Genomic DNA, 13,178 nt, shown 5'->3' on the forward strand with positions numbered 1-13,178 from the left:
TCCAGCCCCCTGGCAGTGAGGGGGGACCTCCCCCTCACAAAGCCCGGGGGTTGGCTTACAGTTTTGAGCGATCCCTGCTTAGCAGGGATCGCTCAAAACAAGGTGCCGAAAAGGACGAGCTATCTCGTCCTTGGCAATGCGTATGCACTTCCAAGGACGAGATACCTCGCCCTTGGCACTTAAAGGGTTAATATAAATGTATGTGTAAGTGTTTATTTGATGTGCATTACTGGCTGGGTTAAGTGTACTTACCTAAAGCGTGCATCTTCCTCTTAAGATAAGCCAGAATGCTTTGCCACTCTACCAAGATCTCTGAGTAGTACACACTGATACTAAGAGTTTGGGATCTACAAACCACTGGGATAGCTTACTAAAGTCTTACCTCCAAGTTGGAATTTAGGAAATCTCCAGTAGCTCTGGTGTTACAGCTGGTGGGATTTGTGTAGGTTGGATTACATCAAACTCCTGGTTGCATTGTGATAAGATATGATAGGTTATTTATAACGTGCTTAATACCCAGAGGTTTCTAAGCGATGACCCGGTGAATGAACCTGTGTTGCTTGGTGTAGTCTTGCTTGCAAGGCGAGCATGTTGCCCCGGAGCTATCCTCCCATGTTTTTAGAGGACCAAGGAGAGGATCTTTTTGGGAGTCCCTTTTGAGAGGGTGGGTATTGACATTGTGAGTCCCCTAGACCCTCCAACTTATTCAGGCAACCAATCTATATTGTTTGTAGTGGACTTTGGTAAAACTCCCCCAACACTGGCTGAAACATTTGCCTTCTCAGAACTGCTTTCAGAGACAGCTCGTCTAGGGAAACCTGATTTTCGACACCCTTTGGGCCACATTGTACTACAGTTTTAAAACCGTTACGATGCACAAACAAGGCTGGCAGTGGGGGAAGCCATTTGTGGATGTTGCCTATTTAGTTTATTTATTTTATTAATTGCATTTGGTTACACGCCCAAACCTTTGGGTATCACATCGTGGGTTACATACATAATAGGCATCTTAAGCGGTTACAAGACATCTTGGGCATCTTAGGCGATTCTAAGTGATCCGAACGCGGCTGATTTTGCCGCGGCCGGAATGTTCGCATGAGAAAGGTGTGAACTACCAAAAGTTTGCACCTTTCTCATGCGAACACACTTGCATACTATGGGGGCTGCAGGGGTTTCCCCCGCAACACCCCGCTCACTATGCCACACAGAATAGTGAGCTGGGTGTTGCGGGGGACACTTACTTTTTTTTTCCTTACTTGCCTGCAATGCTACCACCAAAGGTTCGAACTTTTGGTGTTCGAACCTTTGGTGGTAGCATTTTTCTGGCAGCGTTTTGTACGGTCGGACCTTTTTTTTTGGTACGATCGTACAAAACCGTCTTGGGCATCTTGAGCAGGTACATCAAGCAGTAATGAGTCTGTTACATAGGTGTAAATAGGACAAATAGGTTCCCCCAAAGAAACACAAAGTGCATGCAGAGTTGGCGACAGTCAGCTTGAGGATTGTGCTTACACTGTTAGTATTTGTTAAACAACCAGGTTTTAAGTTGTTTCTTGAACTTTGGGAAGGAGGTTTCGTTGCTCAGGTGGGTGGGAAGTGTATTCCATTGTCCTTGGCTGACAGGAACACACATAATGCATTTTCTAACATCAGCCTTTATTCTTTGACACAGTGGGCCTCATTACAAAGTTGGAAGAAGCCTTGCCGGTAAAACCGGCAAGGCTACCTCCAAACTTGCAAGAAAGTCTGGCACCTGGGAATGGGCAATTATCGGGGTATGCCAGCACCGCCGCACCCGGTAATTTCCCTTTCACGAGTGCCGGAATCGGGTGATCCCCATTCCCATTTGAGCCCCATAGGACTGAATGGGAATGGGGATGCCTGTAGCGCCGGCACTGTCCATAACGGTGCCTGTGCTCGCGGGTGCCTTTCATTCCGCCAGGTCAGACCTGGCGGAATGAAAGGCACCCGCGAGCACAACTCTGAGTTTGCCGGTCCGGATACAACGGTACCGGTAATATTACCGGTACCGTTTTATACAGACCGGCAAACTAGTTATGAGGACCAGTGTGTTTTACTGATCAGAGTTCACTTTGCTTTGGCTCTGAAAGTGCAGGGCTGTTTATTTCAGTCTTAATAAAATACACTTCATAATTATTTGCTGTTTGCTTTTCTTCTGAAAAGTGGGTCTGAATTGTCACAGTGCGCCGCCTTTTGATGGTTGGCAGTTTCAGTGTTTTAGCTTTCTCTGGATTTCCACTGCAGAAAGACACCTACATAGTCTGCCTCGGCCCTACAGGAACTTTTCATGGCAACAAAGTGGGCTTTTCTTTTCAAATGTTTTTCCGGTATTTCACATGTCAAGCATAATATGCATTACTTTTTGTCAACACATAGACCATGTCTTTTCCCTGACATCTCTATGTTGGCTGGGTAACATTCTTCTCATGTCTTGCTTTAACTTGCAAACACACATGCAACGCCGTTTTGGTGTCCGCATTTAAAAACCCTGTTTTTCATGTGAAAGGGACCTTTGAATTTCTTCTGCCTTTGTGAATTCAAATGCTGCTATTCCTTTGGTAATGACAGGTAGGACTTTTTCACATGGCCCTTCAGTTCTGTTGGTTTGCGGCTTTTAATTACACCCCCACATTCAACACTGGAGGATTTTAGAAGTTCAGGGTAATGCATTTGGGGTTGAAGAATTCACCTGCCAGATTGCAAAGGTTGGTCAACCATGTTCTGAATGGGTTGAATACATTCTGCATTGCATATCTGGATAATATAGCAGTCTTCTGCCCCAACTTGGGAAGAAGGTGTTGGAAACCTGGAGTTTGTGTTACAGGCTGTTTGGAAGGCCCACCTGATCATAAAGGCTACCAAGTGCCAGATTGGTCAGCGTTCAGTGGTCTACCTTGGGCATGTGGTTGGTTGGGTCAATATTCAGCTTCTTTCCATTAAAGTACAGGCTTTACAAGACTGGGCAACCCCACCACCCAAACATTCCTGGGTCTCACTGAGTATTACAGGACATTTATGGCAGACTATGGTAAGCTAGCTGCCCCTCTGACTGCGCCCCCTACTCCAAAGAAACCAAAGAAGGGGTCTTGGTCTGAGGAGTGCGAGACAGCCTTCCAAGGCCTGTAGGATTTCCTTTGTCAGGCCCCTGCTCTCAGGGCACCAGATTATCCGAGACATTTCATAGTACAGACATATGCCTATGACACTGGGTTAGGTGCAGCACTATTACAATTAGATGACAAAGGCATGGAACATCCTATATTTTTAATCAGTCGCCAGCTTAAGGACAGAGACCCCAGGTTGTCTACTGTGGAAAAGGAATACTTTTCCATAGTTTGGAGCCTTAGGAAGGTGAGGCCCTACCTCTGTGGGACTCACTTCACTGTGCAGACTGGCCATAGGCCCTTAAAGTGAAGGGAGGGAATCCTAAATTGGTCATGTGGTCCATAAGTCTTCAAGGCTTTGTCTTCACCATTGAGCATTGGCCAGGTGCACAGCATTGCAATGCTGATAGTCTGTCCAGAATGTATAACCAACTGGAACAGGAAACACATGCAGGGGTGGATTAGATCCCTGTGTCCCTAGTCTGGGGGTGCTGGGGTGTTGGCAAGTGTTAGGAAATAGTTCTCTTTCAGGCAGCTTTCCCTCTATATTCTATGGACCCACGCACTTTTTGCTTTTGTTTTACACCTTGCTGACTTTTTACAGAGAGAGAGAAGTGAAGCCTTCAACTTCACTTCACTGGCCTTTTTGCTCATTTTTTATGGGGAAACTGACCAGTCTCTTAGATTGTCTGTACTGGGAAACTGTTTCCCTTTTGTCTTTTGACATGTTACCTGTTTGGATAACTTTTTCATATAGCACACATTATCTTTCAATCCATTACAATGGGGATGCATTTGTTTCAGCCTAGACTTTTATCAAAGGCATTTTTGGTTACTTTTAAATGTGTCTAAAGACAAGCGGGTGGCAGCAGTTGCATTTTTACAATTTCTGCTATCTTTTTAGTGGGCACATTTGCGTGTAATGCATTTGGCTACTAGCAGTGGCTAGTGTCCTAAGATGCCTGTGCCAACGAAATGTTTTGCTTGTTCTTTGGCCATTTTGTTATTTGGCCTTCTTGCCGCCTGCTCAAGTCAGGAATTGCCTTTTATGGTCATGCATTTGCCTGGGGAAACAGATGTTTTCGCTGGCTAGTGCATGCAATGAGTGTATGGGCCCTGGAAGTAGGCTGGGACAGTCTGGTCTCAATTGACATACTGGTGCGCATGCATGAGTCAGCCCTGCAGTGGTCCCTGATTGGACCACTGCTGGTGTGCAGGAGTGGGCAGATCCTTGCTATTGGAGGGCTGAGTTTGATCACTCACCTGCATTTAGAAATAAAGGTGTCTTGCAGCCATTCCAGCAGCTCAGAACAGGAGCCAAGTATTCTCTGTAGCTGCGCAGACGATGGAAGACGTGAGGACGAATCCTGACGAGGCCTGGTGACCATTCTTCCTGCTGTCCAGATGAAGCCCTGCTGGACTACCTGCTCTCAGAAGACTCTTGCTGGTGCTTCTAACCTTTGGACTGGTGGTACCAACAAGTCTCGTCGCCTTCTCACGATCCTGCGGCCTGGAGCCCTCGGAAGTATCCCTCGACCACCGGGTGACCAGCACTGTTTTGGGCTGCCGTGCCAGAAGCGTCGCCGTTCTGTGTTTTTGCCCGGAACATCCCTAGTCGCCAGCTAGTACTACAAGTCGCCTTCCTGCCAGGTTTCAGCGTCCCAGCATCCAGGGATCCTGTTCTGGAGGGCTTCCTTTGTTCACAACTGGAGAGATGCCTGCTGTCGCCAGTGCGTGGTGACTGTCGGTGGAACTGGCAATCCCCCATCTAGTAGTGTGTTCTGAAGAGTCCTGCATCAGTGCCTGCTGCATTTCTTTGCTGGAATGGGTTGCACTCGGCTCCTGGACCCGACCAGAAAGTTCCTTGCACTCGCAGCTCCTGGGCATCTTCTGCTGGCTCCAACCATGGGAAAGCCTACCACCAGCAATCTCCATTTGACCTGCCAAGTACTTTGGGAAAATCGGAGTAAGGGTGGTGAGTAGTTGCAATACTTGCTGGTGCCCCTATCTCCTCCATTATAAAGTTTGCGAAGGACTTTGATTTACATTCCATTTGATGGCTTTTTAAACGCTTATTCAAAAAGCTATTCTAAAAGATAGTTAAAGTACTTTACATAACTGTAAGTCTTCTGAAACATTGGGGATGAACAAAGGAAAATGTTCTAACTGTATCCCCTCCCTTAAAGGAACCTTGTGAACTTATGGGCACAAGGTGCCATTCAACTTAGGGTTGGACTGATCAAGTGAGGATTCCTTTTCCTGTGGACTGGTTATCCAATTGCTTAACTACTTACTGTCCTTTCAGGTGCATAGGTGAATTGTATGCATTTTTATAATCAAAGGTGACTGTATATATGTTTTATATTTACTGTTTTGTAATATTACCTGCTTGATTCATTTTCTTAGTGTGTTTTGAGCCTATAATAAATATAGTATTTTTGTACTTAACTGTCGAAGTAGAATCTTTGTGTGTTTCACTGTGTGGACTCATTGTGGACCCCTGACCCCACTGCCCTCTCCTGAGACTTAGCCTTGACCACTCTCCACGCCTACCTTGATTGGGTTTGGCTAAACTCCCAGAGTTCCTGTGTCCACTATAACTAGGGAGGCCTCCTGAAATCTGTCCACCAGGCCAGATTTGAGAAATCCAACACTATGCAAGCAGTTTTTAGTATTCTTGGTGGGCTTGACAATCCCACCAGATATAGCTAATGGCTCCCTGCTACCATGCGTCATTGTCTACGCCTTTTCATTTAAGGGCAAGTGTTATTTAGTGTGTTTCCTGGTATTGTTGCTCTCACCAGATTGGATAGGGCTTTCGGATAGACTGTCTCTTGTATGTTCTGTTTGCTTTTTTATAGGTCTGTAGTTTTTGAGCCTTTCGGCCTCTGGCCCAGCTCTAACAGGCGTTTAGCTATTTCCACCCTGGTACCTTGGCTTCTCTCGACTTTTTCTTTTTGTCTTTTTTCTTTATTAAACGCGTTTCTTGTTCAGGGTTGGGTTATGAATCTGGATCCTATTGTCCATCTTTCTTCCCTCCTCCTCATGGCACACGCTCTCATGCCCTCCTTTAACGTCTCCCCTTCCTCTTTGTTGCCTTTCTCCAGGTCTCTCCCGACAAACTTGTCTTAGCTTTTTCCATCCGACTGCCCCTTCCTTCTTTCAACTGTTCCTTCGCTCTTTCCTTCCTTCTAACTGCTCCTTCCTTCTCTCTTATTCAAATCATTCACTCTGAAGACGCCCTTCTTTCCCTCCCTCTCCCTGGCTTCTTCCAACTTCCTGCTCTCCTTTACACTCTCACTATCTTCATGCTTGCACACCATCTTGAAATAGTATGGTCGTGTCATGGCAGCTACTGCATTCCTTCATTGTTCTCTCCTTCCTTGGCGTGTTTCCTTCTTGTGCTGAATGTGGGGTTCAAGGCGTGAGCCATCTCTACTAGGTCGGTGTGCATGGGGTAAGCAGGAGTGCGTGGTCTGCATGGCATTCCTCCTGGTTACTGTGTCTGGTTTGATGTTTGCGTTTCTGTGCACCCGGCGTTCCCCAGAAGATGTTGTTCCTTCTCTGGAGCCATGAGCTCTTACAAAGATCCTGGTAATGGATGAGAGGGCTTAAAGAGTCCCGACTATACAACCTCTGAGATGGATATCGCATGGCGGATGGTCTCTCCTAGCCGCAGGGTCCCTTTCCCCACTTCTCAACCTCAAGTCTCAGTCTCTTATCATAGTAAGAATATACAGGAGGAACAATAGGAGCTAAGGAAAAACAGTAGTACCCCTAACTCGCTAGGGTAACTCTATATTTGATTTGAGGGCAAACCCAAAACAGATCACTGGTAGAGATGATTTTTAAGACCTAATTTAGCCTGTCAGAATGAGTGGCCATGATCCTGGCAGTGGCAGAATTATGGTTGCTTTAGGAACTATATATAACTGGCAAAATTATGGGGTTTTGTTTTTTTGTATTGTAAACATCGTCTGTTTTTTTTTGCTTGATTGCAAAATTCCGTTATTGTAAACTTAATGTTCCTTTACTAAAGTTTGTTTTATTCATGAATTTGGAGAACATAAATTACTAGATCAGTAAAGGATTACTCTGCTCACTTGATGTGGGTGTAGTGGGGTGAGATCAATATAACTGATGACATACATTTTCTGTCTTCTTTTCAGAGGACATCGCTGTTGTTTTTCACAAAGAGTCCTGGGAAGCGAAAGCAGACTTCTCCCAGGCTGACGTGCACCGACAGATCGCTATTGTTTTCAAGACACCAAGTTACCAAGACCTTGACATCAGTTCGCCAGTCATTGTGGATGTTTACTTGGAGCGCATAACTGACAAAGTTCGCAGTGACCCCTTCAGCTTCACTTACCTTCCAAAAGACCACGGTAAGGAACTCTGTTCTGAAAATAGGGGTGAAGTTCAGGGTTTCCCTTGCCTTTTGAAGAGCAATATTGCAACCCCCGTATCAGAATTTATACCTCTATATCATCTGTTATGTCCTTGGGGGTTCTTTGCTCGTTGGCTTAAAAATCACAAAAACATGCCACATATCCTCATTCATAACAGGTGTACCTTAGCTACTTACTGGAAGATCATGTGAAGCTTGACCTTAGTAAAAACCCAATTCTTGTTAGAGGAAGAACATGGACTTAATTGAACAATGTTGGGATCACAGTGGTGGATAAATTCATCCATCCAGAGTTATTCGGTTACCTCCTTTGACAGCCCGAGGTTCAACGCCTCTCACACATCCATTTATGTTGACATCCAACTTTACATGGAGTTGATGAGCCAATCCAAGGAGTTCACCCATTGTGAGAATTTAGCAAGAACCCAGCTAAAGGTTGCCTCAGGTCACAAATGTACAATTGTGAACTCATGAAAGGAGGGCATTTGTGCAAACTATTGGAATAACGAGTTGCTATGTGAAGACATTCCATCATATTATTCATCAGCATTATGTGATAATGGAGTGAAAAGTTAAAAAAAGGGTGTATTGTGCTGAATGATCCTAATGACAGATTGTTAATTCAGGTTTTAAATATTTTTGAAGCTGCTTTTATCTTTGTATGATATTTATTTGATTTAGCTGTGTGTCAATATGTGATGAAGTGATTAAATGTGTGTAAAGTTTGATTTTAACTAAGTCACACAGTACATATATAAAAACGATGCAATATTGAAGCCTTAACTGTTAATGTTTTTCCTTAGTGTGAGGCGGATGAAGCTTCTTAATCAAAAGCCTAGTGAACAGTTTGTATCCCTTACTTTCTTTCCACTCCTGTAGATGCCTATGGAGTGGCTCTGAAGAGGAAGCAAGGTTTGCCTGATGCTATTGGAGATCTTTCAAGCTCTGGTAAGTAGATCTTCTTCTCCCTTGTATGCCTCAGAAATTAAACAACAATGTCATTGACTCCAGTAGCTAGGTCAGTGTGAAGACCAGGATGTTGTCTAAAGGTAATCTGAGATTCATGGTAAAAGAAGTAGATTGGCTAACGGTTTTCCTTTAGGAATGTTTTTCGAGCCATGTTCGTGTAGGCAAATGTATCTTTTCTCACCCACAGGCTACTATTAATAAAAAACTATCAAATTATCTGATGATAAGAATTTTCATCAGCCTTATGGTGAGGGGTGTGAGAACATAAATCCTATGGGCAAAGGGGGTACCAACCATGCAATAGACTAAAATCAATCTGCATTAGCAATGTGTTAAAATGGATTTCTAAAATCAGCCTCTGTTGGGGGAGAAGATGAATTTCTGAAATCAGCCTCTGGGGGGAGGATTTTAGGAGGCCACACTATTTATGGTAAAAAGTAAAAGATAGAGGTTAGCCAAAACCCAATCGAGGTAGTGTGAATGAGCAGTCAAAGCTTGGTCTCAGGAAAAGTGAGTGTGGTGTAGGGCTACAGTAAGTCCAAAAGACCATCAATAATTCAAGTTAATCAGCATATAAAAATACAATTCTTTGAGGCCTTTTATGAACACGCTAAGCTTGTAAAATCACAGGTAAGTAATGTAATCAAAAACCATATATAACGTATGTAGATACATTCACCCTTACACATAGAATTTCATATGAATTATGTACCAGTGTTCAACATGCGAGTCACCAGATGCAGGAAAAATAGTTAGATTAAGCACAAAACCAGTTCCCTCCAGTTTATGAAGTCCAACCCTAACGTGTTGGGCCCTGTGCCCAAAAGTCACAAGTTCCAACAATGGTCTCTTCAGGGAAGGTATTTCAGAATGATGCAGTGGGCTGTAGTGGTGCTTAGAAAGTTCTTTAAAGTAGATTAAGTATTTAATCCAAAGTAGGTAAGTACCCCCACTCTCTCCCATTCCAAGGTAAGCCCTAGGAAAGGATCCTTAGCCCCGATTAAATGACCAGAGGCCAGGCCAGAGGAAATTTAGGTACAATGGCTCTACACGCAAGAGACAGAGGGGGGCGGAAACAGCTATGTTCACTTACTCTCCCGTCACTCTGATTCTTCCAGGTGACACTGCAGGTCTTCTGGAATTTGCAGTGTACACAATCTTCTGTCCATGGTTTGGGCGTGGAAAGCCCAGGGGTTGCGGGTGCAGAGGTTACCTTTCGGGTGAGAAGCTGGTCATGAATCTCACTAGACTGTTCCAGTCAGCTTCAAGAAGACCCCCAAATGAAGAAAATGTGAAGATTTCGGCAGTGCAGACCCTTCAGGAAACCTCACGGGAGTGCAAAGATATTGTTCCAGCGGAGGACAGGAAGCCTCTGAGGAGTGCAGAGATTGTACGACCAGGCGACGACTAGGGATTATCCAGCGCTGAACACAGAAGCAGCCCTAGCACAGCTCCCCATTCAGCGAGATGGCTGTAATTGCGAAAACAGGTGGATTTTGGCATAAGCTTAGGATATTGTAAGTCCCATGGCTCTCCTTGGAATGACGATGGCTGCAGCGAAGTATCCTACACGTGAGCCGGTCAGTGCACCGGGTGGTCCAGGGACTCTTCTAAAGGCTTCCAAGATGTGGATCCTCAAGCAGCTGTTGAATCTGTAGTTCAAGGGTCAAAGCACTAACAGGGGTGGGGGGAGGTCTTCTGAAAGAGGAGCGAGGCCTCACTGTGCCAATCACTGGAGTTGATGCTGGTCAACTGCAGGAGTCCTCTGGTCATCAGTGGGTTGTTTTTTCTCGTAGACATCTTGGTTCCAATGATGATCTGTCGAATAGCTGCAGGAACCCTCCTTTTAGCCAAGATTTAGGCTGTGAGCAAGCCCAAGCCCACCAATGGTAAGAATCTGTGACAAACAGCCCATGGTTGTCCAATCCTGGACCACCACTGGTTGTTGCATCCATCCAGCAACATGCTTTCGGGTGCCATATGAGTTGGACTGGGACCAGTCAGTCAAATCCCACTCCTCTGGCTCACACACATATAGCCCACTTGCCCACAAAAGCAGAAGCTTTTACCAGGAAAGGGGTTACCATATATGGCATTTCCTGATCTGAGAAGGCAGGAAGAAGGCCAAAGGACAAGATTGCTAAAGAACAAGTAAAGTCTCATGGTACAGCAGTTTTAGGGTGCTAGCCACTTCCATTCACAGTAAACGCAAAAGTGCACAAGAAAAATCACACAGTTGCCACCAGCTTGTCTTGGACACATTGTCAAAGTGAGCATAAAGCCATTAGGTAAAAGGTTTGAAGGGTTCAAAGTATCCTAAACGCCCTACAATATAAGGTGTTGTGTGTAATTGTAAAAATGCAAGAATTCCAAAAGTGGGAGAGTACTGACAGTTTTAGGGACTAGTCAGTTTCCCCATAAGAAACAGCAAAACAGGCAAAGCAGAAGTCTTTACTGACCTCCAAATATCAGGACTGGGTTAACAAATAAGCAAAAAGACTGCGGGTCGTATCGGAATCTATGGAGGGAAAGGTGCAAAAAGAAAATATTTTCTAACACAATGGCAGAGCAGCCTTGGCTTTACTAATTGTTTAGCATTTATTGTGTAACAAACTCATCGCAGTGCAACATATTCTTTCTTAATTGCATTTTGTCTTTGATATTGTGAGAGCAAGTGTATTCCCCCGTTACTGACCGCATTAGATCCCAGGCGCCTTTAGCAGAGTAAGCACTCTCCTAGAGACTACAGTTCCCAGGAAACCTGGCCCGGCTCTTAGAGAAACGTCAGGTGCTTCTGTGCCAAGCCGGTCTTTGGCGCCATCGGCGTGGAGGCTAACTGCGGGAAATTTCTCACCTCCCGGGCAGAGGACTGCACCTTTGGAGGTAAGAAGGGGATACATGAATGGCAGGAAAATGTTACACGACATTCAATGTCAGCATCGTATGGCTGCTGTGCAACACTTTGTACAGAGCGCCATGGATAAAAAGAGATTATTAGCTCAGGATCATCTGCACGTCCCAGCATTGAAGACCAGGTCCCGGTCAATATCTTTAAAATAAACGAGAATTTTGAAGAAAACCCAAGAAAAGGAAGCAGATTAACTGTTCACCCAGGGAAAGCCCAATTACCAATGAAAATAACATCAAAGAGCTAAAAATATGCTCCTCATTTTAGAGGATGACCTAGACTTGCTATGTTTAACAGAAACATGACTCCAAAACCCCAGTGGCCCAACAACTGATAAAGCAGTACCGGAGGACTACACAATTTTCCACAAAATCAGGGAGACAGCGCCTGGGAGAGGTGTGGCTGTTATATGGATTGAGTCCCTTACTATGTTTCCTTCTACAACAACATGTCAGGGATGTGAAGTACTTCATTTAAAACACACCCCAACAAATAACAGCTGCATTAATGTGATGGTGGTGGTCTATGACGGATTTCAACAAAGAAATCATGCAGCAGTTAAATAACCATAAGGGCCCCAATACCGCAACCCTGGTGCTGGGAGACCTCAATAGATGGAGGGGAAACACCAAAGATAAAGAGGCAATCAACCTCGAAAAAGCTTTGAACAACATTAACTTCAGGGTAGTCCACACAGAACCAACTACACCCAGTGGGAATCACTAAGATTGGGTGATAACATGCAACCTTGAAACTCGAATGGAAGAGACCGTTCCGTGCATATGGTTGGACCACTTTAAAGTGAATTTTGCACTACTCATCCAAGAATCCCAACTGAAAAGTATTAGTGAAATACACTGGGGGCCTCCTTAGGATTGCCTATGTCCGCCAAATAATTGACCTCCAAGTTTTCCGAAATCTTGAAGGGTCCTATCCATTTGTATTGTAAGGCCCTCTACCTTGTAGGTACCATAACTAGCTGGTCTTGAGTAAACTCAACCATGATGGCCTTCTGGTCATGCCAATGTTTAACCAGAGCCTGACTGTTTTCAGGTTATCAGAAGCTTCTGTCATCATGTGTGTCATTCTCTTTCGAAGACCTAACACATAGCCAGCGACTCTCACTGGCTTGTGGGAAGGAGCACTCTCCAACCCCTCGTTGATTAGGACCAATGGACCTCTAACCAGATGACCACAGAGGAGCTCAAAGGGGCTGAAGCCAACCCCTTCTTGAGCGACTTCTCTAGCACAGAGAAGGCCTGGCAGTAGAAGGTCCCACTTTCTTCTAAGGGGTTCTTCTAAAGCACCTATCATGCTCTTCATAGTTACCTCTCCACCAACCCATTGGTTTGGGGATGGGAGGCTGTTGAGAACTTGTAGGTCACTCCACAGTTTTTCCACATGGCTTGCATGTAGTGGGACATAAAATTGGTCCCCCTGTCTGAGACAAACCTCCTTAGGAAAACCTTCCCTGGTAAAAAAAAAAGAAAAACAAGGAGGGCCTTAGCCACTGCCTGAGCAGTAATAGTCCTCATGGGTATGGCTTCAGGATACCTGGTAGCATGGTTTACCACAACCATTATAAATCGGTTGCCTGAAGGTGTGGGAAGGTCTAAGGGACCAACGATGTCGATTTCCTACCCTCTCAAAAGGGACTCCCACCACTGGGAGAGGCACCAAAGGTGCCACATTCTTGCCTCCACTCTTGCCAGAAGTCTGACAAGTGTGACAGCTTCTACAGAACTTATCTACATCAGACCCCATCTTA

At 45.0% G+C, this 13,178-nt stretch overlaps 1 protein-coding gene across 2 annotated transcripts in view; it reads left to right on the top strand.

The window, feature by feature from the left end:
• RELB (RELB proto-oncogene, NF-kB subunit) overlaps positions 1–13,178 on the top strand; it is a 738,804-nt gene that overhangs the window by 511,897 nt on the left and 213,729 nt on the right. For both annotated transcript variants that reach the window (XM_069644627.1, XM_069644628.1), the window contains 2 exons: positions 7,295–7,510; positions 8,413–8,481. In XM_069644627.1, the coding sequence (XP_069500728.1) occupies positions 7,295–7,510; positions 8,413–8,481 (285 nt within the window). The remainder of the gene's footprint in view (positions 1–7,294; positions 7,511–8,412; positions 8,482–13,178) is intronic.

This window comes from Ambystoma mexicanum, chromosome 2p (genome assembly GCF_040938575.1).
Source record: "Ambystoma mexicanum isolate Mex_15411 chromosome 2p, UKY_AmexF1_1, whole genome shotgun sequence".
NCBI lineage: Eukaryota > Metazoa > Chordata > Amphibia > Caudata > Ambystomatidae > Ambystoma > Ambystoma mexicanum.